Source organism: Mustelus asterias, chromosome 10 (genome assembly GCF_964213995.1).
Source record: "Mustelus asterias chromosome 10, sMusAst1.hap1.1, whole genome shotgun sequence".
In the NCBI taxonomy this organism is placed as follows: domain Eukaryota; kingdom Metazoa; phylum Chordata; class Chondrichthyes; order Carcharhiniformes; family Triakidae; genus Mustelus; species Mustelus asterias.
The window spans coordinates 107418465-107445714 of NC_135810.1; the positions used below are offsets into that span (position 1 = coordinate 107418465).

At 47.1% G+C, this 27250-nt stretch overlaps 1 protein-coding gene across 1 annotated transcript in view; it reads right to left on the minus strand.

Annotated features, from left to right (window-relative positions):
• The window catches only part of atp10a (ATPase phospholipid transporting 10A), a 187436-nt gene that overhangs the window by 45639 nt on the left and 114547 nt on the right, over nucleotides 1-27250 (minus strand). The window contains exons 4-10 of the mRNA XM_078222415.1: nucleotides 26237-26343; nucleotides 20211-20342; nucleotides 17073-17203; nucleotides 15358-15610; nucleotides 13271-13488; nucleotides 11368-11562; nucleotides 10243-10798 (exon numbers count right to left, since the gene is read on the minus strand). Coding sequence (XP_078078541.1) covers nucleotides 10243-10798; nucleotides 11368-11562; nucleotides 13271-13488; nucleotides 15358-15610; nucleotides 17073-17203; nucleotides 20211-20342; nucleotides 26237-26343 — 1592 coding nt within the window. The remainder of the gene's footprint in view (nucleotides 1-10242; nucleotides 10799-11367; nucleotides 11563-13270; nucleotides 13489-15357; nucleotides 15611-17072; nucleotides 17204-20210; nucleotides 20343-26236; nucleotides 26344-27250) is intronic.

Sequence of the window (27250 nt, forward strand, 5' to 3'; positions counted from 1 at the left end):
AGGCCAATCAGTGATTCCCCGTGCAAGTCCTGGGGCTTATCACAATTTTCAATATAGCTCTACCCCCACCCCTGTGCTCACTCTGTCCCTCCTTGTTTCTCCCCGGTCCGCACACGAGTGAGAGAATGGGCACGCTAAACAGCGAGTGCTTAAAACGGAGTTAACTAAATTAACCCTGCTCTGACTCGTCAAAAGTTGACCTGGGTTTCCTGCACAGGTTGGGACTGGACTGCTGACCATTTTAACTTCATTGCTGCAGGTTTCCAGCAAACACTGTTCTCTTTCCCTCTGCCCATTGCTTTTTTGCTAGCTTCATGCGCTGAGTGACGCTCTGGAAAAGGGCAACACAGACCGACTTATAGGAAGCAGTAAAAGTAACAGAGTGGGGTGGCACAGTGATATTATTAAACTAGAAAGAGTGCAGAAAAGGGTTACTAGGATGCTACCAGGACTTGATGGATTCAGTTATAAGGAGAGGCTGATTGGAACATAGAACATAGAACAGTACAGCACAGAACAGGCCCTTCGGCCCACGATGTTGTGCCGAGCTTTGTCTGAAACCCAGATCAAGCTATTTCCTCCCTATCATCCCGAAGTGCTCCATGTGCCTATCCAAGAGCTTCTTAAATGTTACTAAAGTGTCTGACTCCACTATCCCTGCAGGCAGTCCATTCCACACCCCAACCACTCTCTGAGTAAAAAACCTACCTCGGACATCCTTCCTATATCTCCCACCATGAACCCTATAGTTATGCCCCCTAGTTACCGCTCCATTCACCCGAGGAAATAGTCTTTGAACGTTCACTCTATCTATCCCCCTAGATAGACTGGGACTGGGACTTTTTTCTCTGGAGCGTAGGAAGGTCTATAAAATAATGAGGGGCACAGACAAGGTAGATAGTCAATATCTTTTCCCAAAGGTAGGGGAGTCTAAAACTAGAGGGCATATGTTTAAGGTGAGAGGGGAGAGATACAAAAGTGTCCAGAGGGGCAACTTTTTCACACAGAGGGTGGTGAGTGTCTGGAACAAGCTGCCAGAGGTAGTAGTAGAGGCGGGTACAATTTTATCTTTTAAAAAGCATTTAGATAGTTACATGGGTAAGATGGGTATAGAGGGATATGGGCCAAATGCGGGCAATTGGGATTAGCTTAGGGGTTTAAAAAAAAAAGGGTGGCATGGACAAGTTGGGCCGAAGGGCCTGTTTCCATGCTGTAAACCTCTATGACTCTAGTGGTTAGTGCTGCCGTCTTACAGCGCCAGGGACCTGGGTTCAATTCTGGCCTCGATTCTGGTGTCGGTGTGTGTGTGTGGAGTTTGCACATTCTCCCCATGTCTGCGTGGGTTTCCTCCGGGTGCTCCGGTTTCCTCCCACAGTCCAAAGATGTGTGGGTTAGGTTGATTGGCCATGTTAAATTGCCCCTTAGTGTCAGGAGATTAGCAGGGTAAATAAGAGGGGTTTGTGGGAATAGGACCTGGGTGGGATTATGGTCAGGGCAGGCTTGATGGGCCGAATGGCCTCCTTTTGCACTGTAGGATTCAATGAGTCACAGAGGTCAAAGCCAAGGGTCAGAAATTCTTCCCATCACCACAGAAGAGCAGCTAATGGGCTTAATAATCATGAGCAGAATCCTTTGAACTGGAAGGATGGCGGCTTAAGTGCTCAGTTGAGATAAAAAAGGTCAAGTGGGACAGGCAAGTGAAGTCAAAATTGGAAGAGATGTTAAAAAGACCAGCGTAAATTCCCCCTGTTGGTAAGTGATCTGATTAATGGGATTATCTCACGTTCTTATGTGCAGCATTTTAACAATTCCGATGACTCGTTTGTTGGGGTAGAATGTAAGGAATGTCGACCATATGGTGAGGAAAACATGGGGAGAGGAACGATCTGATTCGGAATGGAAAAGACTAGCAGGAAAAATGAGGCGCAGTTAGCCAAGTCTGAAGTTATTGAAGTGAATGTATAGACTAGTTGGCCACAGGGAGCCCAAGGGAAAACAAAAGATCTCTGCCACTGAGTTCTTTCTTACATTGTGCGAGCGTAAAGTGTTATTACAGTGAGCTTCTGAAACACAGGTTAAATGTAAAAATTTCCAGAAGTCCCAAGACAGAGTGAGAGAGAGTTCTGACAGCTTGAATAAAGTGGGGCGTGCAGGAAGACAGCACAGATCTCTTAGTTAAACCAGCAAAGATTCTTCCTGTACGGAATAGCATCTTTCAAAGCCTCCTGGACATGATGCCGTGACGTAATGCAGGGGAAGGGCTTTGAGGTTTGGCTAAAAGTTGGTGTTGCGGGATCAGATGATTGACACTTTGGGTTCCAAAGCCAGACACCGGTAAGCTCCAGGCAAAATGGCTCCCGTGCCACCAGCGAGCCAATACAAACCCAGTTGTGTTAGACCGTTCACAGGGATTAGCCAATCACATGTGGCATTGCCCATCCAGTCAGAGTGCCTCGGGCAGGATATATATAAATAACGAGTGGGACACGGTTCCTGCCTTTGTTCCTGTCACTGACAGTTTTCAGCGGCGTGGGACCCCCTTGGGACGATTTTACCAGTAACAGGAGCTGATTACAATCCCGCCATCAGAACCGGTGTCCAATTAGAGAGAGCAGCCTGCCTCTCAGAGGCCTGGTAAAATTCCAGGTCATGGAATCTAAAATTATTAACAGTACTCCAAGCATGGTCTAACCAAGGTTCGATACAAGTTTAACACCCTGTATTTCTACTTCCTTCAGAAACTGCCCAACCAGATCTCCCATGGGAATCCCCAACCAGATCTCAAATGGGAATCCGCAACCAGATATCCCATGAGAATCCCTAACTAGATCTCCCACTGGAACCCTCAAATCAGATCATAGAAACATAGATTCATAGAATCCTACAGTTCAGAAGGAGGCCATTCAGCCCATCAAGTCTGCACCAACCACAATCCCACCCATGCCCTATCCCCATAACCCCATGCATTTTCCCTGACTAGTCCCCCTGATACTAAGGGGCAATTTAACATGGTATACTGAGGGAGAATTTTAGCGTGGCCAATCCATGTAACCCGCACATCTTTGGACTTTGGGAGGAAACCGGAGCACCCGGAGGAAACCCACACAGACACGGGGAGAACTTGCAGACCCTGCACAGAGAGTGACCCAAGCCAGGAATTGAACCCAGGTCCCTGGCACTGTGAGGCAGCAGTGCTAACCACTGTGGCACCATGCTGCCCAATCTCCCATTGGAACCCCCAAACCAGATCTCCCACTGGAACCCCCAAACCAGATCACCCACGAAGATCCCCAACCAGATCTCCCATGGGGATCCCTAACCAGATCTCCCATGGAGATCCCTAACCAGTTCTCTCATGGAGCTCCCCAACCAGAGCTCCTATGGGGATCCCCAACCAGATCTCCCATAGGGATCCAAACCAGATCTCCCAAGCATGGCCCAACCAAGGTGCGATACAAGTTTAATATAAATTTCCTGCACTTCAACTTTCTTCCTTCAGAAACAGATGTTCAGAGAGACTTTTGGGGACACTTGTACAGGGAACACAAAGCTAGCATGTTGGTGTAGCAAACAATTAAGGAGGCGCATGGCATTTTGGCCTTCATGCAAGGGGTGGGAACACAAGAATAAGGAGGTCTTGCGACAATTGTATTGGGCTTTGGTGACACCAGAGCTGGAGTACCTTGAGCCATTTGGGTCTCCATATTTAAAGGAGGATAGACTTGCCTTGCAGACAGTACAGTGAAGACTCACTACATTGGTTCCTGGGATGAGAGGCTGAGCAAATTGGGCCAATCCTCTCTGCGGTTTAGAATGAGGGGGCGATATGATTGAAACATACAAGATTCTGAAGGGGCTTGACTGGGTAGACACAGAGTTTGTTTCCCCTGGCTGGGGATCTAGAACATGGGGACACAGTCTCAGGTTGAGGGGTCAGTTCTTTAGGACTGAGATGAAAAGAAATTTCTTCACTTTTGTGAACCTTTGGAATTCTCTAGCCCAGAGGGTTGCGGGTGTTCCTTTGTTGAGTAAATTCAAAGCTGGGTTCGATAGATTTTTAAGCTCTCAGGGAATCAAGGGATATGGGAAGGAGCAGGAGATTGGAGTGGAGAGAGGATTACTCATTTAGCCATGCAGACATGGGGAGAACCTGCAGATTCTGCACAGACTGTGACCCAAGCTGGGAATTGAACCCTGGCGCTGTGAGGCTGCAGTGCTAACCACTGTGCCGCCACTGGGTAAGAGAATTTTTACTGGTGGAGGTTAGTTGGTATTGATCATAATAAGAGTTGCAACTTCATGCATCTGTTTGAATGTCAAATCTCCGAGTGAAATACTGTTATAGCAAACATCTGGAAGAGCAAGGCAGAATGGAGAGGAACGTCCACCTTTAACTGTGGGTGCTGGAAATCGCTGGCCAATTCACTCTTAAATAACGGTGAGCACTGATAATCTCTCCATTACTCTCGCTGCAAAATCCCAGTATATACGGTAACAGTCACAGTGATTAGCACTGCTGCCTCACAGTGCCAGGGACACGGGCTCAATTCTCGGCTTGGGTCACTGTCTGTGTAGAGTCTGCAGGTTCTCCCCGTGTCTGTGTGGGTTTCCTCCGGGTGCTCCGGTTTCCTCCCACAAGTTCGAAAGATGTGCTGGTTAGTTGCATTGGCCGTGCTAAATACTCCCTCAGTGTACCCGAACAGGCGCCGGAGTGTGGTGACTAGAGGAATTTCACAGTAACTTCATTGCAGTGTTAATGTAAAGAAAACAGTGCAAGCACACTGCAAAAAAAAAAGAAATTCTGTGCAGCAATTCACCTGGATTCAGTTCCTGGATGCATTATCAATTCCTCATTTTATCTAAGGGTCTGGCTACTGACGAGCACCATTAACCTTTGCACTTGCAAGAATGCTTGGAATTTCAATTGTTATTGGGAAATTTCATCGGATAGGCGACTCGATACGTGATATTCTAATATCGTCCAACTTAAAAGTACTGAGTGGCTGGAAATATATTCTCTCCTGCCACATGGTGATCTCCTCACAGCAGCTCGGTTAAAATCAGGAGAGGTAAAAATTTATAAGGGTGAGTCTTCCAGTGCTGTATACTGGCAGCCAATTCATAAATTATGTTGACAAAGGCCAATGATCGAGTACCCTTGCTGCCTGCAGAAAGAATGTAGCATTGAGGTGGAGGTGGGAGGAGAGGACAGAAGCCCAGTATCATTCCACAAAGGCTCATCAACTGTAACCTACATTTATATAGCAGCTTTAACATAGAAAAATGCACCAAGGTAACTTGTTATAGTTATAATCAGATAGTGATTGGATGGGTTGGATTTCTTTTCTTTGGAATAAGAGAGCTTTAATGGAGGTGTGCGAAGTTACAGGTGGAGGGGCCCAGTTCCCTCAGCAGAGAGGTCAGCAATCAGGGAGGGTGGATTTAAAGTAATTTGCAGAATGATTAGAAGGGAGTCGAGGGTGGCATGTTGGCACAGTGGTTAGCACTGCTGCCTCACAGCTCCAGGGACCCAGGTTCCATTCCGGCCTTGGGTCACTGTCTGTGTGGAGTTTGCACATTCTCGCCGTGTCTGTGTGGGTTTCCTCCAGTACTCCGATTTCCTCCCACACTCCAAAGATATGCAGGTTAGGTTGATTGGCCATGCTACATTGCCGCTTAGTGCCAGGAGGATTAGCAGGGTAAATAGGTGGAGATGGGGCCTGGGTAGGATTGTTGTCGGTGCAGGCTTGATGGGCCAAATGGCCCCCTTCTGCACGTAGGAATTCTATGATTCTATTGTATGAGAGTGCAAATCTCACAGAAGGTGGTAAGGGGGCGGGGTGTCTTGAACTCAATCCCTGAAAACTTGAGTCAAGGCAGAAGCCGGGTGCTCCGGATTCCTCCCATTGTCCAAAGATGTGCAGGTTAGGTGGATTAATGCTAAATTGTCCCTTAGTGTCCCAAGCTGTGTAGGTAAGGTGGATTAGTGGTAGCAGGGGGGAGGGTGGGAGGTGGGGAGGGGGATGTGGGGGGCTGAGTAAGATGCTGAGTCGGTGCCAATAGGCCGAAGGGCCTCCTTCTGCACTGTAGGGATTCTATGAAGTGCCATAAACTACAGAGGTCTGGGTCAAGAGTTGAAAAGTTGAATTAGGCTGGATGGCTCTCTCTTCTTGGCTCCTTTTTTGCTGGCAGGGACACAATGGGCCAAATGGCCTCCTTCTGCACCAAGAACACCTCTGATGTTGTGCCAAGCGAATGTTGAGAGAAAGGAAGATGTAATGGAAAGGGAGCCCAAAAGCTTGCTCAACAAGATGGATTTTAACAAAGTCTTTGAAGGTGATGAGGGCGAGTCACTGAGGAATTTCAGGGCAGGATTGGGGCTGGTGAAAGAAATGCAATATTCAACCAGTTCCTGACCACATCATTCTGAGTGAAGGATGAAGGGAGATTGGGCAGAAGGAATAAATATTCCAGATCTTATCAAAGCCAATTTTTATCGGCAAACTTTCCACTCAAAAAACAGCAACTTGGGAATAGAGGGATACAAATGGATGGTCTAGTTAGGAACACATGGTCGGTGCAGGCTTGGAGGGCCGAAGGGCCTGTTCCTGTGCTGTATTGTTCTTTTTGTAACACTATATTCCGCACTCCCTCCTTTCCTTCTCCCCCATGTACTCGATGAACGGTATATTTAGTTTTAGTTTATTTATTAGTGTCACAAGTAGGCTTACATTAACACTGCTATGAAGTTACTGTGAAAATCCCCTAGTCGCCACACTCCGACGCCTGTTCAGGTATTCTGAGGAAGAATTTAGCATGGCCAATACACCCCAACCAGCACGGCTTTCGGGCTGTGGGAGGAAACCGGAGCACCCAGAGGAAACACGGGGAGAATGGGCAGACTCCGCACAGACAGTGACACAAGCCAGGAATCGAACCCAGGTCCCTGGAGCTGTGAGACAGCAGTGCTAACCACTGTGCCGGCCATATGTTTGGTCCGTATAGCGTGCAAGAAACAATACTTTTTCTTGTATCCCAACACATGTGACAATAATAAATCAAATCAAATCAATCTGCACAGCAGAAATTGAATAAGACTTCTGGTCTGCAGCAGCTGAGAATTCAATTGTGATTTGGAACAATCTCATTCAATTAGTTGGTTATTAGGAATTGAGACAGCTAGCGAGTATCTTGGGCAAAAAAATAAGAGCTTCAGTCGAAGATGTTTTTTCCAGCATGAATTCCTTCAGCAAAACTTGTCTCCCTGCTACATGGTAAGGAATGAGAGTAGGGCAGGTGTTACATTAGTCAAATTTCTTTCTTCAAAAAAAAAAGCACCTAACTATTTTCTGCTCAGATACTCTAATTTCCAAAGAACATGCTGAAATTTCTCCCTTGCGGTTTCGGATATTGTGTGACCTTTATACTCTCCCACCTCTAGTTCTGAGCAGAGCTTCAGAGATCTCAATCGCAGCTCTGTTAAATGTAGTCAATTGTGACTGGTTGCTCAGTCTATTACACTCTGGAGGCACAGGGATGACTCAGCGTATCTCTGAATTTAAGTACTGGTTAGGGCCAAGATACATCACCGAGCATTTCCTGTGGCTGTAACCTCAGTGGCAATTGAAGCCTTCTACTTTTTCAAATCAATGTAATTCCTTTAAGCTGATCGCCTACTAGGACAGCACGATGGCACAGTGGTTAGCACTGCTGCCTCACAGCGCCAGGGGCCCGGGTTCGATTCCCGGCTTGGGTTATCGTCTCTGTGGAGTTTACACATTCTCCCCGTGTCTGCGTGGATTTCCTCCACGTGCTCCGGTTTCCTCCAACGGTCCAAAGATGTGCGGGTTAGGTGGATTGGCCATGCTAAATTGCCCCTTAGTGTCAGGGGGACTAGCTAGGGTAAATGCATGGGGTTATGGGGATAGGGCCTGTGCGGGATTGTGGTCGGTGCGGATTTGATGAGTCGATTGGCCTCCTTCTGCACTGTAGGGATTCTATGAGTGATCAGCAGTTGTACCAGCTAGTCTGGTGCATCTTCTTTATATTGATGCATTCATTAATTGAGAGACTAAGGGCGGAATTTTCCATCCCGCCCGCCACGGGAATTGTCGCGGACAGGACGGAAAATTCGGCGGACCATGCAAAGGTAATTTGACCTTAGGCAGGAACTTCCAGCCTTGGGGCGAGCGCGGCCAGAAAATCCCATCCTAAATTGGTTAGGATTGAGGGACCTAAATTGGTTAGGATTATACTCACTGGAGTTTAGAAGAGCGGGGATCTCATAGAAACTTATAAAATCCTAACAGGGTTAGACGGGGTAGGTTCAGAAAAAATGTTCCCGATGGTGGTGGAGTCCAGAACTAGTTTGAGGTTAAGGGGTAAACCTTTTAGGACTGAGGTGAGGAGAAACTTCTTCACCCAGAGGGTGGTGAATGTGTGGAATTCACGACCACAGAGGTCTGATTTCAAGAAGAAATTAGATATAGCTCTTGGGGCTAAAGGGATCAAGGTATATGGGGGGGAAGCGGGATCAGGATATTTGAATTCGATGATCAATCACGATCAAAATGAATGGCGGAGCAGGCTAGAAGGGCTTGTAGCATTGTGTGTGAATGCTTACAACCTGAATTTTGTAAGTGAGACATTATGAGAATCATCTTTTTATATGGTCTGCAGAAAGGGAGAAATTTTTGCATTTATCTAACGCTTTATTTCTTTCTTCAGGTGTCTCGATGCCTTGTTATGCAAGGAAATAGGGCAACCAATTTATACAAAGACTAATAATACCTGCCATTAGCAGATGAAAACACAAATGACCATATGAACTCGTTCCTGGTGGCAGGGTGGAATTAGGTGCAGAACACCAGAAGCCCATTCATTGTAGCAATATCAGTTCACTGGGATTCACAATGGTACAAAGAAAGGGGCAACATTGATGCCTAAAATTATGAAGTGTTGGGACAAGATGGACAGAAGCAGTGGAGAGAGAGAGAGAGAGAGAAGCAAAGTTAACATTTCAGGTTGATAAAGCTTTGTCAGCACTGGCGAGGGGTCATTAACCTGAAGCATTCACACTGTTTCTCTCGCCACAGACGCAGCCTGATCTGCAGAACACTTCCTGTGTTTGCTATTTCTAATTTCAGATTTCCTGCATCTGCGGCATTTTGATTTTATAGATAGAAAGTGGCAGTTTCCAGTATCTGTGTCTTGAATGAGGGCCCGTAGCTGAATGATCAAATGCGAGATACGTAGAGTTTCAAGTTTATTTGTGTCACTTCCATTAACACTGCAACGAAATTGCTGTGAAAATCCTCCAGTCACCACACTCTGGCGCCTGTTCGGGTACACTGAGGGAGAACTTAGCATGGCTTTCTGTGGTCGAGAATTCCACAGGTTCACGACTCTCTTCCTCATCTCAGTCCTGAATGGCTTACCCCTTGTTCTTAGACTGTGACCCTTTAGTTCTGGACTTTCCCAGCATCGGGAACATTCTTCCCACATCTAGCCTGTCCAGTTCCATCAGGATTTTATACGTTTCTATAAGATCCCCCCTAATTTAAATTCCAGTGAGTACAAGCCCAGTCGATCCAGTCTTTCTTCATATGTCAGTCCCGCTATTCCGGGAACCCGGTCTGGTGAACCTTCGTTGGACTCCCTCAATCGCAAGAATGTCCTTCCTCAGACCAGGAGGCCAAAACTGCACACATTCCAAAACTGCACACAATTTGAATCTACCCAATTCTAATTCCACTTTGTCATCATAACATATCTTTATTTTAAACATGTGTTGGGCAGCTGTGCTGCCCGGGAAGAGCAAGTGCAACACGACAGGCTCGAGGGGCCGAATGGCCTGTTTAGAATTCACACGTGACCACATGAACAGCATTGGCCTTTGTACAAATTGTGATTTTTTTTTTCTTAAATATTGCTTGTCATTTGGCATTCCGTCATCCTTTTTCTAACGTATTTTTAAGAAGACCTCTCTGTGTTTCTGCATTGGACTCGAGAGAGAGAGAGAGGGAGGTTTCTGTTCTACTCAGGTCTGTGGAATTACTTGGCCAAAAGCTAGATTGCAACAGGCAGATCGGAGAGTGACACATTAAGGGAGGTCACACTCCTGAAATGGGAGCTCAGCACAGGTTAGAAGCTATAGAGACGCTGGACCTCCACGCGGTGGGCGAGAACTTCCGCGTTTTGTACTGTGAACAAAGATTCTCAGGAAAGAAAATGTCTGCCTACCTGTGGAGGGCTGGTGAAGGAGGTCCATGATGACAGAATCTGCTCCTTTGGTGTAAACAACAATCTCATCGGTGAACGGGTGCCTCACCACAACAGACATCCGCTTCCTGATGGAATCAAATCCCAAGGTGTGCAAGAGCTCAAAGGTCAACTTTCCCACGTGGGGCAGCTCCACGGTCACCTGCTCTGGCAGTCTCTCGACCAGCGCACAGCTGTAGGCCTTGGCCGCGTAAACAAGCGCGGCCTCGTCTGGACTCTCGGCCTCGTAGCGGAGTTCGCCATCCTTCCCATCGTCGCGCGTCACTCCCGGCTTAAAGCAGCTTTCACTCTTTTCCCTCTGCGGGGACCGGCCAAGCTCTTCCCCCATCTTCAGCAAGGTAACATCGCCTGAAGGAGAGGATAAGGCACTGGACGAGACTCTGTACAGCGATTTACTTGTGGAAATACTCGATGAGCTGCTGCTGTTGGAGCCCGAAGTCAGGCGGCTGGGGGTAAACCTTTTGATGAAATCTTCCAATGTTTTGACTGGAGACTTCAGCTCAAAGCGGACCCGAACCTTCAGAAAAATAACACAAGTACCTTCAGCAGAGAAAACATTATAGTGTGTACATGCTAGTCTTTACTTTAAAGGGCAGCACGGTGGCACAGTGGTTAGCACTGCTGCCTCACAGTGCTAGGGACCCGGGTTCGATTCCCAGCTTGGGTCACTGGCCGTGTGGAGTAACCATGGGAACGCTTTCTCTCCCGATCGTCTGCAAGAAGCCACAAAGAGTTGTGAAAGAAGCCCAGTCCGTCATGCAAACCAGCCTCCCATCCACACGGTGGTTAGCACTGCTGCCTCACAGCGCCAGGGACCCGGGTTCGATTCCTGGCTTGGGTCACCATCTATGTGGAGTCTGCACGTTCTCCCCGTCTCTGCTTGGGTTTCCTTCGGGCGCTCTGGTTTCCTCCCACAGTCCGAATGGCGCACCAGGTGCATTAGCCAAGTTAACTTCTCCCTCAGTGCACCTGAACAGGCGCTGGAGTGTGGCGACAAGGGGATTTTCACAGTAACTTCATTGCAGTGTTAATGTGACACTAATAAGAGGGTTTGGGTTGGAAGCAGGATGAATGAGTATCACATACCTTGTGTCGAGGCTGATTTGGAGATGAAACGACCACGGTGTTGCAAACAGTCAGCGCTATAAAAAAGTCAATGATGTCGGATAATTCAGGGGTCAAGTGGCTTAATGGTTGGCCATGTTGTCTCAAAACCTCCAGCTGACCAGCACATTCATTCACCTTTTTCAACAGTTGAGGGTCTGGCGTGATGTCTTTTTCCTAGAAATAAATAACACATGGCATGGAACACTCTGGAAACAAAGCCACAGCTAATATCTGCTCTATACTGATCTTCTCATGGGTTGTATCCCAAAGGCAAAGGAAACAAAGAGTGGTGGGTGCCTGGCACTGCCAGAGGAGGCGCTGGAAACAGGTACAATAGCAACATTTAAGAGGCATCTGGATGGGTACATGAATATGGAGGGAATAGGGGGAAATGGACTGAGTAAGGACAGAAGGTTTTTGTTTACTTTAGTTATGGCATCACGATTAGCACAGGTTTGGAGTGCCGAAGCACCTGTTCCTGTGCTGTACTTTTCTCTGTTCTTTCTTTATTAAATGGCTAACTCTCATATCGGTCATTCCACACAACTTAAACTGAAAAGGTATGACCTGCATACGTCAAGTTACCTCACATTTGCAGCAGAACAGCAGCTCATTCAGCCCATCTATGCTGGTATTTGTACTCCATGCAAGACTTTTCCCACTGCTCTTCATTTAACCCTCGTCAACATATCCTTTTGAAGGATGGTCGCTGGGATGAGAGGGTTGTGCTACGTGGAGAGGCTGACTAAACTGCGCTTATATTCTCTGGGGTTTAGAAGAATGACAGGCGATCTCACCAAAACTCAGGAAACTCTGAGGGGACTCGATAGGGTGGATGTAGAGAGATTGTTTCCATCGGTCGGGGGAATATAAAACATGGGGGACAGGGCTCAGGATAAGGGGTTGACTATTTGAGATGGAGGTGAGGGGAAAAGAGTTGTGAATGTGTGGAATACTACACCACAGAGGGTTGTGGGTGCTTCATCATTGAATACATTTAAGGCTGAGACCCCAGATCATCCATGACCATAATGAAGGGTGGAGCAAGCTTGACAGACCTATGGGGTGGCACAGTGGTTAGCACTGTGCCAGGGACCTGGGTTCGATTCCCAGCTTGGGTGACTGTTTGTGTGGAGTCTGCACGTTCTCTCAGATGCTCCGGTTTCCTCCCACAGTCCAAAAGACGTGCTGGTTAGGTGCATTGGCCATGCTAAATTCTCCCTCAGCGTACCCCGAACAGGCGCCTAGGGGATTTCACAGTAACTTCATTGCAGTGTTAACGCAAGTCCACTTGTGACACTAATAAATAAACTTGAACTTGAATGGGGTGAATGAGATAAATAACTAGTTGACTTGTTCTGCTGGGGCACTTAAGGGCTAGCTGTTGGAAAGGATACTTGGCAAACTACCTTTAATCTTTTTCAAGTTGTAAGAACTCTCACAACACCAGGTTAAAATCGAACAGGCTTATTTGGAATCACGAGCTTTCGGAGCACTGCTCCTTCATCACTTGCCTCCCACATCACTGATGAAGGAGCAGCGTTCCGAAAGTTCGTGATTCCAAATAAATCTGTTGGACTTTAACCTGGTGTTGTGAGACTTCTTACTGTGCCCACCTCAATCCAACACCAGCATCTCCACATCATGTTTTTCAAATAGTGCCATGGATCATCTGTAGCCACCTCAACAGGCCAATTAGTTCCCAGCTTGTGCATTGCATCGAAAAGATCCCACCCTTGACAACACTGCACTCCCTCAGGGACGGCACTAAAGATTAACCTGGATTCCAGGCCAGGTGCTCGAGTGTCGCCCGAAGCCACAAGCTGCTGAGTTGGAGGTGTGCTTTAACCTGAACCCCCTCCAGTAGGGTGTGTGGACTAACCATTGGGCTGCTGAAGGCAGTGTGTTTGGAGAGGATGCTGGCTCTCTTAGCCTCTGCCCGGCTGCCAGTCCTGCGGTGAGATTTGGTGCTTTGGGTGCGGTGAATAATTTTGGCACTCTGGTGACTGGACGTGCTATCACACCTCGGTATGGTTCCCGATTTCGATGTGCATTCTTCATCTTCCGAATCAGGCTCTTGGTACATCGCCAACCTCTTCGCTGTTCAAGGAATAAACTGTTTACATTAACTGCGCATAAAAATGTCAAAAGTATAATCAAACCGTTGAACAATGCTGAAGCTAGAATGAAAAATATTTAAATCTGCCAAATCCCAGCTATGCTGCTCTTTTCCTGATACTCTTTCTGTCCCCCTCTCTCTCATTTTCCAATGGGAAACACAGTATAGAGCGTACTTCACAACTTCCTTCATCACCACCAGTAACCTGAGCAACACTTTGCAACCCCCGCTTGTGACTCAACACTGAAAAAATTGGAAAGAAAATACAAGGCCGCTGTCTACCCCACAGACTCCCAGTTGGACACCAACTGTTCCATGGAGAGTCGCTCAGCGAGCCTGTTTGACCCTGGAAATCCACAACCCCATTTGCCTCTCCTCTGGGCCAGCTCCAGGGTCACTGGGGTGCCAGGACTGCTGCAGTTCCAGCAGTGGCCACTGCTCCAGGTGGCGCTGCTGGGCCCAAAGGACTGCCAGCCTGCTCATTGGCTGACAGCTCTTGGTGGCGGGACATCCTGCAATCAAGAGGGGCAGAAGCCACGCCTGAACAATGGAGTCGTGGTTTCCAGGGGAGGCAGAGCTGGAGAGAGAGGCGTGCTCACCCCCGACATTCCAGATGGGTGGGTGGGCACCAAATATAGATCGTTCGGCCCATTATGCCTGTACTGTCTCTTTGCCAGAACAATCCCATGAGTTCAAAACTCCTGCTCTTTCACCACAGTCCTGCAAGTTTATCCTTTCAAGTGTTTATCCAATTCCCATTTGAAAGTTAGTACGGAATCATCTTCCACTATCCTTTCCGGTCATGTAATCCAGATCAGTGCAAATCACTGTCTGAAGAATTCTAATTTCCTCCCTGGACTTTTGTCATTTACCTTAAATCTGTACAACTCTGGCTAGAGACCTTCATGTTGCTCTTGAGGGAGAGCAGCGAAGGTTTACCAGGCTGATTCCGGGGATGGTGGGACTGATGTATGAAGAGAGATTGACTAGGTTAGGATTGTTTTTGCTGGAGTTCAGACGAATGAGGGGGGATCTCATAGAGATTTATAAAATTCTAAACGGACTAGACAGGGTAGATGCAGGGAGCATATTTCTGATGGTGGGGGAGTCCAGAACCAGGGGTCACAATCTCAGGATTTGAGGTAGACCGTTTAGGACGGAGATGAGGAGACATTTCTTCACCCAGAGAGGGATGAGCCTGTGGAATTCATTACCACAGGAAGTAGTTGATGCCAAAACATTGAATGTATTCACGAGACGGTGAGATATAGCACTTGGGGGTGAATGGGATTGAAGGTTATGGGGAGAAAGCAGGATTAGGCTATTGAGTTGGACGATTAGCCATGATCGTAATGAATGGTGGAGCAGGCTCGAAGGGCCAAATGGCCTCCTCCTGCTCCTACCTTCTATGTTTCTATGTACATGGAAACAATTTTTTCCTCATCTGCGCCATCAAGACCTCTCATTATTTTGAACACCTCTACGTCATGAACACTTGAATCATAGGTTCGGGGGGCACAGTGGTTAGCACTGCTCCTCATAGCACCAGGGACTCGGGTTCGATTGTCGGCTTGGGTCACTGTCCGGGCGCAATTGGCGCGTTCAGTGTCTGCAGGGGTTTCCTCCGGGTGCTCCGGTTTCCTTCCACAGTCCGAAAGACGTGCTGGTTAGGTGCATCGGCCGTGCTAAATTCTCCCTCAGTGTACCCGAACAGGCGCTGGAGTGTGGCGACTAGGGGATTTTCACAGTAACTTCACTAAAGTGTTAATGTAAGCCTACTTGAATCACTAATAAATAAACTTTAAAACATTAAATTTTAAAGACTATTAGCAGCAGCAAAGGTGACTTACCATTCGCATCGTGAGAGTACTCAACCCCGGCCACTGTGCATCTTCTGAACACCATTTTATTTTCCGTCAGTGTGCCTGTTTTGTCAGAGAAAATGTACTGGATTTGCCCCAGATCTTCGGTGATGTTTAATGCTCGGCATTGCAGCCGGGAATCCGTCTCTTCATCATACAGGTCTGAGTCTTGATGGATGAAAAATACTTGGCAAATTTTAATGATCTCAATGGAAACGTAGAGCGAGATTGGAATCAGCACCTGAATTTTAAAAAAAATTGCAATCCAACAGTAATCGTGTTTCCACACAAAGCAATCCCACCGCGAGAATATCAGAAACCACATTTCCCTGTCTCAGCTGTGTTGCTACAGATGGCTGACTGAAGGTTAATGCAAGACAGGGAGATAAGAACAAAGAACAGTACAACACAGAAACAGGCCCTTCGGCCCTCCAGGCCTGCGCCGATCATGATGCCTGCCTAAACTAAAACTGCATGCACTTAGAGTCCATTTCCTTCCATTCCCATCCTATTCATGTTTTCGTCTAAATGCCCCTTAAATGCTGCTATCGTCCCTGCTCCCACCACCTCCCTGGGCAGCGCATTCCAGACATTCACCACCCTCTGTATAAAAAACTTGCCTCGCACACCTCCTCTAAACTTTTCCCCACGCACCTTAAACCTACGCCCCTAGTACTTGACTTTTCTATCCGAGGAAAGAGCATCTGATTATCCACTCTGTCCGTGCCACTCATAATCTTGTAAACCTCTATCAGGTCACTCCTCAATCTTCGTCGTTCCAGTGAGAACAAACCAAGTTTCTCCAACCTCTCCTCATAGCTAATACCCTCCAGACCACGCAACATCCTGGTAAACCTCTTCTGTACCCTCGTCAAAGTGACCACATCCTTCTGGTAGTGTGGCGTCGAGGCAGGCTTGGGGCAGACAGGGTGATTGAGGCTAGCCTGGACAGGTCTGGGGGGCCAGCGATCCAGCCGTAGGGAAGGCCGCACGGCCAGCAATGCGGGGTTGCGGAGCTGGCCAGTGATCGGGAGGTGACTGCGCACATGCCGATCTCGGCACTGACAGATCGGCGCATGCGCAATGGACCACTCAGCGCTATGCTGCAGGCCTCTCCAGCGGGAATAGGCCCAGCCTACTGATTTTCCACGTGTATCACACGGAGGCTCTCTGCAGCGCACAGAATGTGGGAGATTCATTTTCAAACTCCCACTGAAAAAAAACCAGCGGGATTTACTCCAGTTTTTACACAAATTCACCACCTAGAATTGTTTTTGGGAGAATCACCCCCGTGAGTTTCAAGGAAAACCTTAAAAGGAAGATAGCAAACCAGGGAAGTTCAGGGAGAGAAACTCCAGAGCTTTGGGGCCAGACAGCTAAGGGCAAGGTCATCAACATTGGGGCAATAGCAATTAGGCACGTTGCAATTCCTATTTGGGTTTGGAAGCTTCATTTTATTAGACAGGACAGCAATTGCCGGCTTCTGTAATAAGGCAAGACATCAGCCCACTAAAATACTCCTCTTAACCGTGTCACAGGAATGTCCTATATTCTAACATGTGGAGATCACTCACCTGGTGAGGGAGCAGTGCTCCGAAAGCTCGTGATACCAAATAAACCTGCTGGACTTTAACCTGGTGTTGTGAGACTTATTATATTCTAACAGAAATTGTTGTGCAATTAACATGCTCCAGCTGCATTACCTGCAGAACAATGATCATCGTAAAGAATAAATATAATCCCGATAAAGCAGGAGATAAGGAGGTGCCGCCACTGCTGAGAACGTCAAATACCGGTCGCTGCTCACCATACTGAGCGACCCAGAGTCCGTGGCCTGCAAAGGGCAACAAGAAAGAAAACAATGTTAAGAAAACTGAGGTAAAACAAGTACATTTTCCGCTCTGCTCTTTGGGAGTATCAAGTCTGCTCACATCGATAAGTCACCAAGGTTTGTTCCGCAACAGCTTTTCTTTCCCCCCTCAAATTATTCATTCGTGAGATTATAGTTATCAGTAGCCAGGCCTGCATTTTCTGGCCATTCAAGCCCAGCTGCCGCTGTCAGCGAGCATGGAGAATTCAGCACTCCGTGAAATCTCCGTTCACTGCAGCGGGATCGGAGAATCCCGCTGGCTTGGACGGCTGGAAAATTCTGGCCTTTGTCCGTCTCGGACTCTCCTCAACAAGGTGACGATGGAACTTTCTTCTCGAACTGTTGAAGCTCGCCTTGTCAAAGCGCGCCCACTATGGTATAATTTGGGGAGGTGCCGAATTTTTGACCCAGCGATGATAAAGAAATGGCAATGCTTTGCCCAAGACACCTCGGTGTATGGCTGGAAGAGGGGTTTTAAGATGATGATGTTACCATGCGCTTGCTACTCCTGTCCTTTCCTGTGATGGACGCCACTGGTCTGAAAAGGGCTTTCGAAGGAACTTTGATGGATTACCGCACTTCACCCTGGAGGGACAACATCCTGCAGCCACAGAGATGGTTTGTCGTTTTAAGGTATATAAATCCACATGATCTTGAAGACTAAGCACAGTGGCACAGTGGTTAGCACTGCTGCCTCATAGCGCCAGGGACCCGGGTTCGATTCCTGGTTTGGGTCACTGTCTGTGCGGAGTCTGCACGTTCTCCCCGTATCTGCGTGGGTTTCCTCCGGGTGCTCCAGTTTCCTCCCACAGTCTGAAAGATATGCTGGTTAGGTGCACTGGCCATGATAAATCCTCCCTCAGTGTACCCGAACAGGCGCCAGAGTGTGGCGACTGGGGAATTTTCACAGTAGCTTCACTGCAGTGTTAATGGAAGCCTACTCGTAACTAATAAATAAACTTTAAATTAAGGGGAATTTGTCGGCCATTTTCTTTGTAAAGATTTACTCCTGCACATCAAACTTTCAGTATCAGTTCTGACTGGAAATATGATTTAGAAAATGCCCAAGTATTAGACACCAAAATTTCTAACAGCATATTTTGGAAGGAATTTCTTTGACTAAAAGAGAAACTTCCATCAGCAACTTGCCAGCGCTCAGCTTACCAACTGGAAGCCATGCCACTGGTTAACTGGGAGCCAATAAAAACCATAGAATCCCTACAGTGCAGAAAGAGGCCATTCGATCCATCAAGTCTACACTGACTCTCCGAAAGAGCATCTTACCCAGGCTCTCCTCTCTGTCCTATCTCCTTAACCCCATGCATTTACCATGGCCAATCCACATAACCTGCACATCTTTGGACTGTGGGAGGAAACCGGAGCACCCGGAGGAACCTCATGCAGACAAGGGGAGAATCTGCAGATTCTAGTGCTCCGATTCCAATTGTCATTGAAAACTGGGTCTGATAATCGCTGATTTTTCACCCTGGGAATTGTCCATTCCGTTCAATCATTTCCTGACACTGAAATAAAAGCAAAACACTGAGGATGCTGCAGATCAAAAATAAAAAAGAAGTCAGCAGGTCAGCCAACGTCTGTGGAGAAAGAAACAGAGTTGACATTTCGGATCCGTATGACTTTTCTCCAGAACATTTCTGAAGAGGGTCAGAGTGGATTTGAAACGTTAACTCTATTTCCCTCTCCACAGATACTGCCAGACCTGCTGGGTTTTTTTCCAGCACTATCTGCTTTCCTGACACTTGTCCAACAAACTCTTCTCTCGCCTGCAAGCTCCAGTTTCAACTCTTACTTAATCTGCTTCCCGCTTGCTCTGGGGCCACCACTTCCTATTCCTTTATCCTGTCTGAATCCTCTCTCCGAGACAGAAGATGTTGCAGGTCCATATTCATCCTTATATTATGGTCTTGACCTCAGCTCCTGACAGGCCACCAGGAGATCCTCTTTATCTTAGCTTTCCTACAGGAAAGACTAGCTGAAGATTAAGCTGACATGTGTGGCAAAGCTTACAAGCCCAAGTCATTTTGATGCCTTTGATCACTTGCAATAAACATTCTGTGGAGCTAGGTGACAATAAGGACACAATCCAACCAATTTCAAGGAAAGGTTCTACATGAGTTGCTCTTAGTAATTTGACGGAGGGAACCATATCCAGGAATGGATTGAGAAGAGGAAGAAGTACAAGTAAGTGAGAAAAGGAGATTCAACCAAGCTTAACAGGTAAGATAGAAGAGGGACACTAGAGCCAGAGAGATAAGACAATATCTGAAGAATGGAAAAACGCAAAAGGCCAGAGATTAACTGTGTGCATTATAAAAAGGGGTCCTTTGCAAAGCCATCGTTGAGCAAGGTTGAGGAGGCAGGGCAGCAGTGCATATAAGATGAGTGGCACGGTGGCACAGTGGTTAGCACATGTCAGGAGTGTGATGGAATACTCCCCATTGCCTGGGCGTAACTCCAACAACACTCAAGAAGCTTGACACCATTCAGGACAAAACAGCCCGCTTGATTGGCACCACATCTACAAACGTCCACTCCCTCCACTACCGACACTCAATAACAGTGGTTTGTACTACCTACAAGATGCACTGCAGCAATTCACAAAGATCCTTAGACAGCACCTTCCAAACCCATGACCACTTCCATCTAGGAGGACAAGGGCAGCAGATACATGGGAACACCACCACCTGCAAGTTCCCCTCCAAGCCACTCACCGTCCTGACTTGGAAATATATCGCTATTCCTTCTCAGACGCTGGGTCAAAATCCTGGAATTCCCTCCCTAACGGCATTGTGGGTCAACCCACAGCACATAGACTGCGGCGATTCAAGAAGGCAGCTCACCACCACCTTCTCAAGGGCAACTAGGGCTGGGCAATAAATGCTGGCCTAGCCCACAAATGCCCATGTCCCACAGATGAACAAAAAAACCCAATACAACTTATCCAACTTACCGATAGCTGAGAAAAGGCACATTACAAAGAGTATGATCACACACCAGAAGACATCTACATTCATCTGTCTCTCCAGCTTGCTGCGCTTGTAGCGAGGTCCATTGTTATTTAACATAGCTTTAGTTTCATGACCTAAAAGGATTGGAGAAAGATAGGTGAGGACCAAGAACACTAGACCAGCAATAGACTCTTGATAGAAAGCACTTGTAATGGAAGCACAGACTGCTGGCATCCACTGACAAATCTATTCCAGAACAGGACAAAGGCTGTCACTATATATCAATAGTAAGCAACTAAAATTGTTCAAACATTTATCATGATGGAAACAGACGCCTTTCAGGTACCTGAGGTCTCAGAATTTAGATATCATCCATAAATGTCATTGCAGTTATCCATCTCAATTAAGGATGTGACTCCTTACAGGGTTTACAAAATATATACCAAGCATTGATTTCATGGAAAGCTACCTGGCCAGTGCCAAGCTTCTTTGGTACAGCGACTGACGCTCATATTCCATTCACAGCCTTCTGTTCGAATGCAACCAATGGCCACATTGGATCTGGTGTAGATGTACCAATGGTAACACACTGCAAGGGTCAGCTGACCCAGTAAAAAATGTAACCAATGACAAAATGATGTGGTGGTCAGCTGACTCAGTATAAATAAGAAGCTGCTGGGGTTTGTGGGAGCTTGGAATGGCCCAGGGTGAGGCCTCAAGTGTTGGAGTAATGAAGTTTCTTTATTAAACCTTTTTCTTTGATTTATAAGTTGGAGTAAGTCTTGTTTTATTTTATTGCCTACACTGAAGAGTTCCTTCAGGTGAACGTTCTGTATCACCCAGCATTTTCTCCTTCCCCCTCACACCCTCCTTACATTGAAGCCCTGGCTCAGTTAAACTCCTGGGGCCTCAAGAGGGAGAATGTCCCGCTTCTCTTCAGTTCGCTAGCATGTCCTTCAATGAAAACCAGAGCTTTGATTTCGCTGCTGACCATTTCTCCATTTACCGCATCTTCTCGACCTTTCTTTAATATTAATGATCGTTTGCGTTATGACAGTGGGCGGGATTTTCCGGCCACGCTCGCCCCCTGCAACACCGGAAAATCCCGCCCGAGGTCAACAAACCTTTGCACGGTCCTGTCCCGCCCGCTACGATTCCTGTGGCAGGCGGGATGAGAAAATTCCACCACTGTCTTTATGTACGAGTTGTCCAATTTTGAAACTACATTCTTTTAGGTCTTATCAAAATGCACAGCAGGCTCGAGGGCCCAAATAACAAAGAACAAAGAAAATGACAGCACAGGAACAGGCCCCTCGGCCCTCCAAGCCTGCACCGACCATGCTGCCCGACTGAACTAAAAACCCCTAGCCTTCAGGGGACCATATCCCTCCATTCCCATCCTATTCCTGTATTTGTCAAGATGTCCCTTAAATGTCACTATTGTATCTGCTTCCACTTCGTCCCCCGGCAACGAGTTCCAGGCATCCACCACTCTCTGTGTAAAAAGCCTGCCTCGGACATCTCCTTTAAACCTTGCCCCTCGCACCTTAAACCTGTGCCCCCTAGTAATTGACTCTTCCACCCTGGGAAAAAGCTTCTGACTATCCACTCTGTCCATGCCTCTCATAATCATGTAGACTTCTATCGGGTCGCCCCTCAACCTCCGTCGTTCCAGTGAGAACAAACCAAGTTTCGCCAACCTCTCTTCATAGCTAATGCCTTCCATACCAGGCAACATCCTGGTAAATCTTTTCTGTACCCTCTTCAAAGCCACCATATCCTTCGGGTAGAGTGGCAACCAGAATTGAAGACTATATTCCAAGCGCAGCCTAACTAAGGTTCTATGAAGCTGCAACATGACTTGCCAATTTTTAAACTCAATACCCCGGCCGATGAAGGCAAGCATGCTGTATGCCACCTTGACTACCTTCTCCACCTGCGTTGCCACTTTCAGTGAACTGTGTACCTGTACACCCAGATCCCTTTGCCTATCAATACACTTAAGGGTTCTGCCATTTACTGTATATTTCCTATCTGTATTAGACCTTCCAAAATGCATTACCTCACATTTGTCCGGATTAAAATCCATCTGCCATCTCTCTGCCCAAGTCTCCAACTGATCTATATCCTGCTGTATCCTCCGACGGTCCACATCGCTATCTGCAAATCCACCAACCTTTGTGTCGTCCGCAAACTTACTAGTCAAACCAATTACATTTTCCCCCAAATCATTTACATATATCACAAACAGCAAAGGTCCCAGCACTGATCCCTGAGGAACGCCACTTGTCACAGCCCTTCATTCAGAAACGCACCCTCCCACTGCTACCCTCTGTCTTTTATGACCGAGCCAGTTTTGTATCCAACTTGCCAGCTCACCTCTGATCCCATGCGACTTCACCTTCTGCACTAATCTGCCTTGAGGGACCTTGTCAAAGGCCTTACTGAAGTCCATGTAGACAACATCCACTGCCCTACCCTCATCAATCATCTTCCTTGAATAGCCAAAATAGTCTACCCCTGCCCCGAATTCTATATTCCTTTGCACATTAATTAAGGAGGTTCACACTTACCCAGAAGCAGTTAAGAGAAGATTCAGTTGGCTGAGTCCCGGATAAAAGTGTTGTCTTATGAGGAAAGACTGAGCAAGTTGAGTCTACACTCATTGGAGTTTAGAAGAATGAAAGGTGGTCTTATTGAACGATACAAGCTTCTGACTGGGCTTGACAGGGTAGATGCTGAGAGAATGTTTCCCCTTTGTGGGGGAATCTGGAACTAAGGGGCATAATTTCAAAATAAGGTGGTCTCCCATTTAAGATGGAGATGGGGGGGAATTTCTTCTCTCAGAGGGACGTTAGTATTTGGAATTCCCTCCCTCAGTATGCAGTGAAAGTTAGAGGTCACTGAATATATTCAAGGCTGAGTTAGACAGATTCTCGATTGACAAGGGAGTCGAGGGTTATGGGGGAAGGAACTGAGGAATTAAGGCCACAATCAGATAAGTCATGATCTAATTGACTGGTGGAGCAGGCTTGATGGGCCGAATGGCCTACTCCTGTTCTTAGGTCTCCAATATTCAAGTCCCATTGAGCTTGAAGGTTGCCCATATCCTTCTGGCATTTCTCCATTATATGCTTGAAATAGGCTACTCACAAAGCTGTCTGGGGGGGAAATCAGATATTGGTCACAGAATATCCAGCCTCTGACCTGCTCTTGCAGCCATAGTATTTATGGGGTTGATCCAGTTAGGTTTCTGGTGAATCATGACCTTGTAATTTCACCTTTTAAGCCCCAGAACCTTTCTGGGGGATCTACAGTGTACCCTTCCAAGGCCAGCACACCTCCCCATCACCCCACCCAGGGGACAAAGGACAAGTCAATACTCCAGATGTGGGGTTGACTAAGACAACTGAAGCATTCATTTGTCAGTTCTGAATTCCTGCCTTCTTGAGGCAAAGACCAACAATCCATTAACCATTTCACCTCCAGGTTTGCGCAACCCTTGTGCACATCAACATCTAAATCCCCTTGGTGTTCCACAGCCTCAAGACCCTTCTGCTTTGTGTCTCACAGCAGGTGACCACATTAAACACCACTTGCGATCACTGTGCCCTCTCTTGTTAGTCTGCCTTTGCCCCTTTAGAACTTGCGACTCCCATCTCCACTAATTACTGTTCCTCCAAGAATGTTAACTGCAAATTTGGATATGCAGCTCCCTGTTTCTTCATCCAAGTCATTAATCTATTGTAAGATTAATGCATTGTTGCTTTTGGCTGGTTGTAATGTTTGGATTGGTCCAATTTTATTTATTCATGTCACAAGTAGGCTTATATTAACACTATAATGAAGTGACTGTGAAAATCCCCTAGTCGCCCCGGCGCCTGTTCGGGTACACTGAGGGAGAATTTAGCACGGCCAGTGCGCCTAACCATCACGCCTTTCGAACTGTGGGAGGAAACCGGAGCACCCAGAGGAAATCCACACAGACACGGGGAGAACGTGCAAACTCCGCACAGACAGTGACCCAAGCTGGGAATCGAACCCGGGCCCTTGGTGCTGTGAGGCAGCAGTGCTAACCACTGTACCACCGTGCTGCCGTATAAGGAGTGTGTCCGTATAAGGTGGGTTTATCGAGTGGCTGGTGCCTGCTGGATACTCAAAAGTTGCAATAAACTTTTTAAAGATATCAAATTAACCAACTGTCATCCCACATGTGCAGGCTTAACGATGGGCGGGATTTTCCAGTCCTTCCCACCGTCGGGATCTTCCAGTCTCCCGGCAAGTAACGCAAATGGCCATTGACTTTGGTGGGACTGAAGGGTCCAGTTTGGGGCATGGGGGGTGAATTTACACTGATGACTTCACACAAAGAAGAAACAGAAGACTAGACTGCACCTTATAGTTTATTCCGGAAGTAATGCTAAAATATCTTGGCCCTTTGCCATCCAAAGTCTGAATTCAGAATAAATACAAGATGAAAGATAACTAATTTTGAGTTTAAAAGCAGCAAGCCCTGCTGACTTATCAAAACCAGGATTGCGGCGTGAGATGCGGCAATACGTTTAAAACACAGAATCCTTACAGTGCAGAAAGAGGCCATTCGGCCCATCGAGTCTGCACTGACCACAATCCCACCCAGGCCCTATTCGCGTATCAGTCTCTGAAATTGGGAAATTCACAGTAAATGCACAACCAGGTTTGGGGTAATTGTGAAAAAGTTAATGCCAGTATATTACAGCAATTTTAACCCGTGATGAAACTGGGAGGCGAGGGGGTCGAGAGAGAGGAAGTGAAGGAGAGAAAGGGGCAAAAAAAAAGGGGAGAGGGAAGGAAAAAAAAACAATGGAATAAAAAAAGAGATTATGGGCCAGATTTCCTGGTATTAGGAGCAGCGATGCACTGAACTTTTGTTGCTGGTGTGGGTCAGGACCCTGAGGAAGACCTGATGCACGCAAGTCCACGCTAATGTAAACAGATTTACAAGGATGTTGCCTGGATTGAGTGGCATGCCTTATGAGGATAGGCTGAGGGAGCTCGGTCTTTTCTCCTTGGAGAGACGAAGGATGAGAGGAGACCTAATAGAGGTGTATAAGATGTTGAGAGGCATAGATCGGGTGGACTCTCAGAGGCTTTCTCCCAGGGTGGAAATGTCTGCTACGAGAGGACACAGGTTTAAGGTGCTGGGGGGTAGGTACAGGGGAGATGTTAGGGGTAAGGTTTTCACACAGAGGGTGGTGGGCGAGTGGAATCGGCTGCTGTCAGTGGTGGTGGAGGCAAACTCAATAGGGTCTTTTAAGAGACTCCTGGATGAGTACATGGAGCTTAATAGAATGGAGGGTTATAGGTAGGTCTAGAAGATAGGGATGTGTTCGGCACTACTTGTGGGCCGAAGGGCCTGTTTGTGCTGTAGTTTTTCTACGTTTCTAACTGCCAGTAAGTTTAACCATCTGCTGAGCAGGTCTAAGCAGCTCTGGACTCTTCCTGAATGTCTGTTATGCTGACTCGGACGCCTGGGCTAGGTATGGGCTACTCACCCGGACACTTGCCCTAGAACTGTTACACTGATTAATCTCTGGTCTAATTCAGTGATTAACAGTGCAACCCAACCCACAACCCCAGCTGGCCCCACTCGCACCCGCACCCCCTGCTCCCCCCCCCCCTCCCCTGCTCCCACTGCCCACCCCTACTTGGCTGGACTACCCCAACCCCCAAACGGCAGCCCAAACCCCTCCCAACTATCCACCACCCTCTACCCACACTACCCTGCCACTGTGCGGGGCAGAAGTGAAACCAGATCGTGTTACACAAATCAGGAAACCACAAGATATTATACCGACTAATGCTGTTGAAATAAATTGGACTCTCAGGGTGGCTACCAGTACATTAAGAGCAAATGAAGTGCTTGAATTAGGGTAGGACGCTAACTGAGAAATACCCAGGCTCTTAAAAGGAATATTCTTGTAAAGCCATATACACACACTTGTACACGCCTGTACTTGTAAACGCATGCACTGGTACACACACATACCTGCATAGATTACGATCCCCACAACTTCTTCTGTATTTCTGATCGTACAGCCTCGAAGTAAGAGGTTGTCTTTAGAAAGTCCAGCTCTCTTTTCATTTTTATATACTCTGCAACAAGAGAAAATTCCGATTAGCCAAAGATTTTCTCCCACCTGAGCTCTGCCAGTCCCATTAAATACAACTTTAACTGGAACATTAGAACAATATTTTTCTTTATTCATTCAGGGAACATGGGCATCGCTGGCTGGCCAGCGTTTATTGCCCATCCCTAGTTGCCCTTGGAGGGGCAGTTAAGAGTCAACCATCACTGTGACTCTGGAGTCACATGTAGGCCAGACCAGGTAAGGACGGCAGATTTCCTTCCCTAAAGGACATTAGTGAACCAGATGGGTTTTTCTGACAATCGACAATGGTTTTATGGTCATCAGTAGATTCTTAATTCCAGATCTTTTATTGTTGAATTCAAATTCCACCATCTGCCGTGGCAGGATTCAAACCCGTGTCCCCAGAACATTAGCTGAGTTTCTGGATTAATATGCCAGCGATAATACCACTACATCATTGCCTCCCCCTCATTGGTTTCTGCTATATTACATGGCAGTACATAAGGCACTAATAGTGATTATGCCATATGACTGCATGAGCACAAGTTTTTCAGTGACACCTATGCATTTGAACCTACCTTTTAAAACCCATTGGAGAATTAATTTCTGGCTAAGGAACAGTGGAGAGGGTCCATAAAAGGCAAACAACGTCATTAATACAGTACAACTTTCCTCAACACATCACAGGGGCGTTATCAACTACTTGGAGAAATGAGAGGTGATCACAGAAATGAAAGTTCACATGCAACACTTCTGGTCAGAGGTAGAGCTGACCACATGGCGGCAAGTCAATTAAATATGCAGAGGTGAGGGCCCTGGCCAATCATGTGGTGAAGATGGACAGGAACACGCCAGCTCCGCCGTTACCTCATGGGGTCGAATGTCCGGCCGCCATCTTTGAATGGCACCTG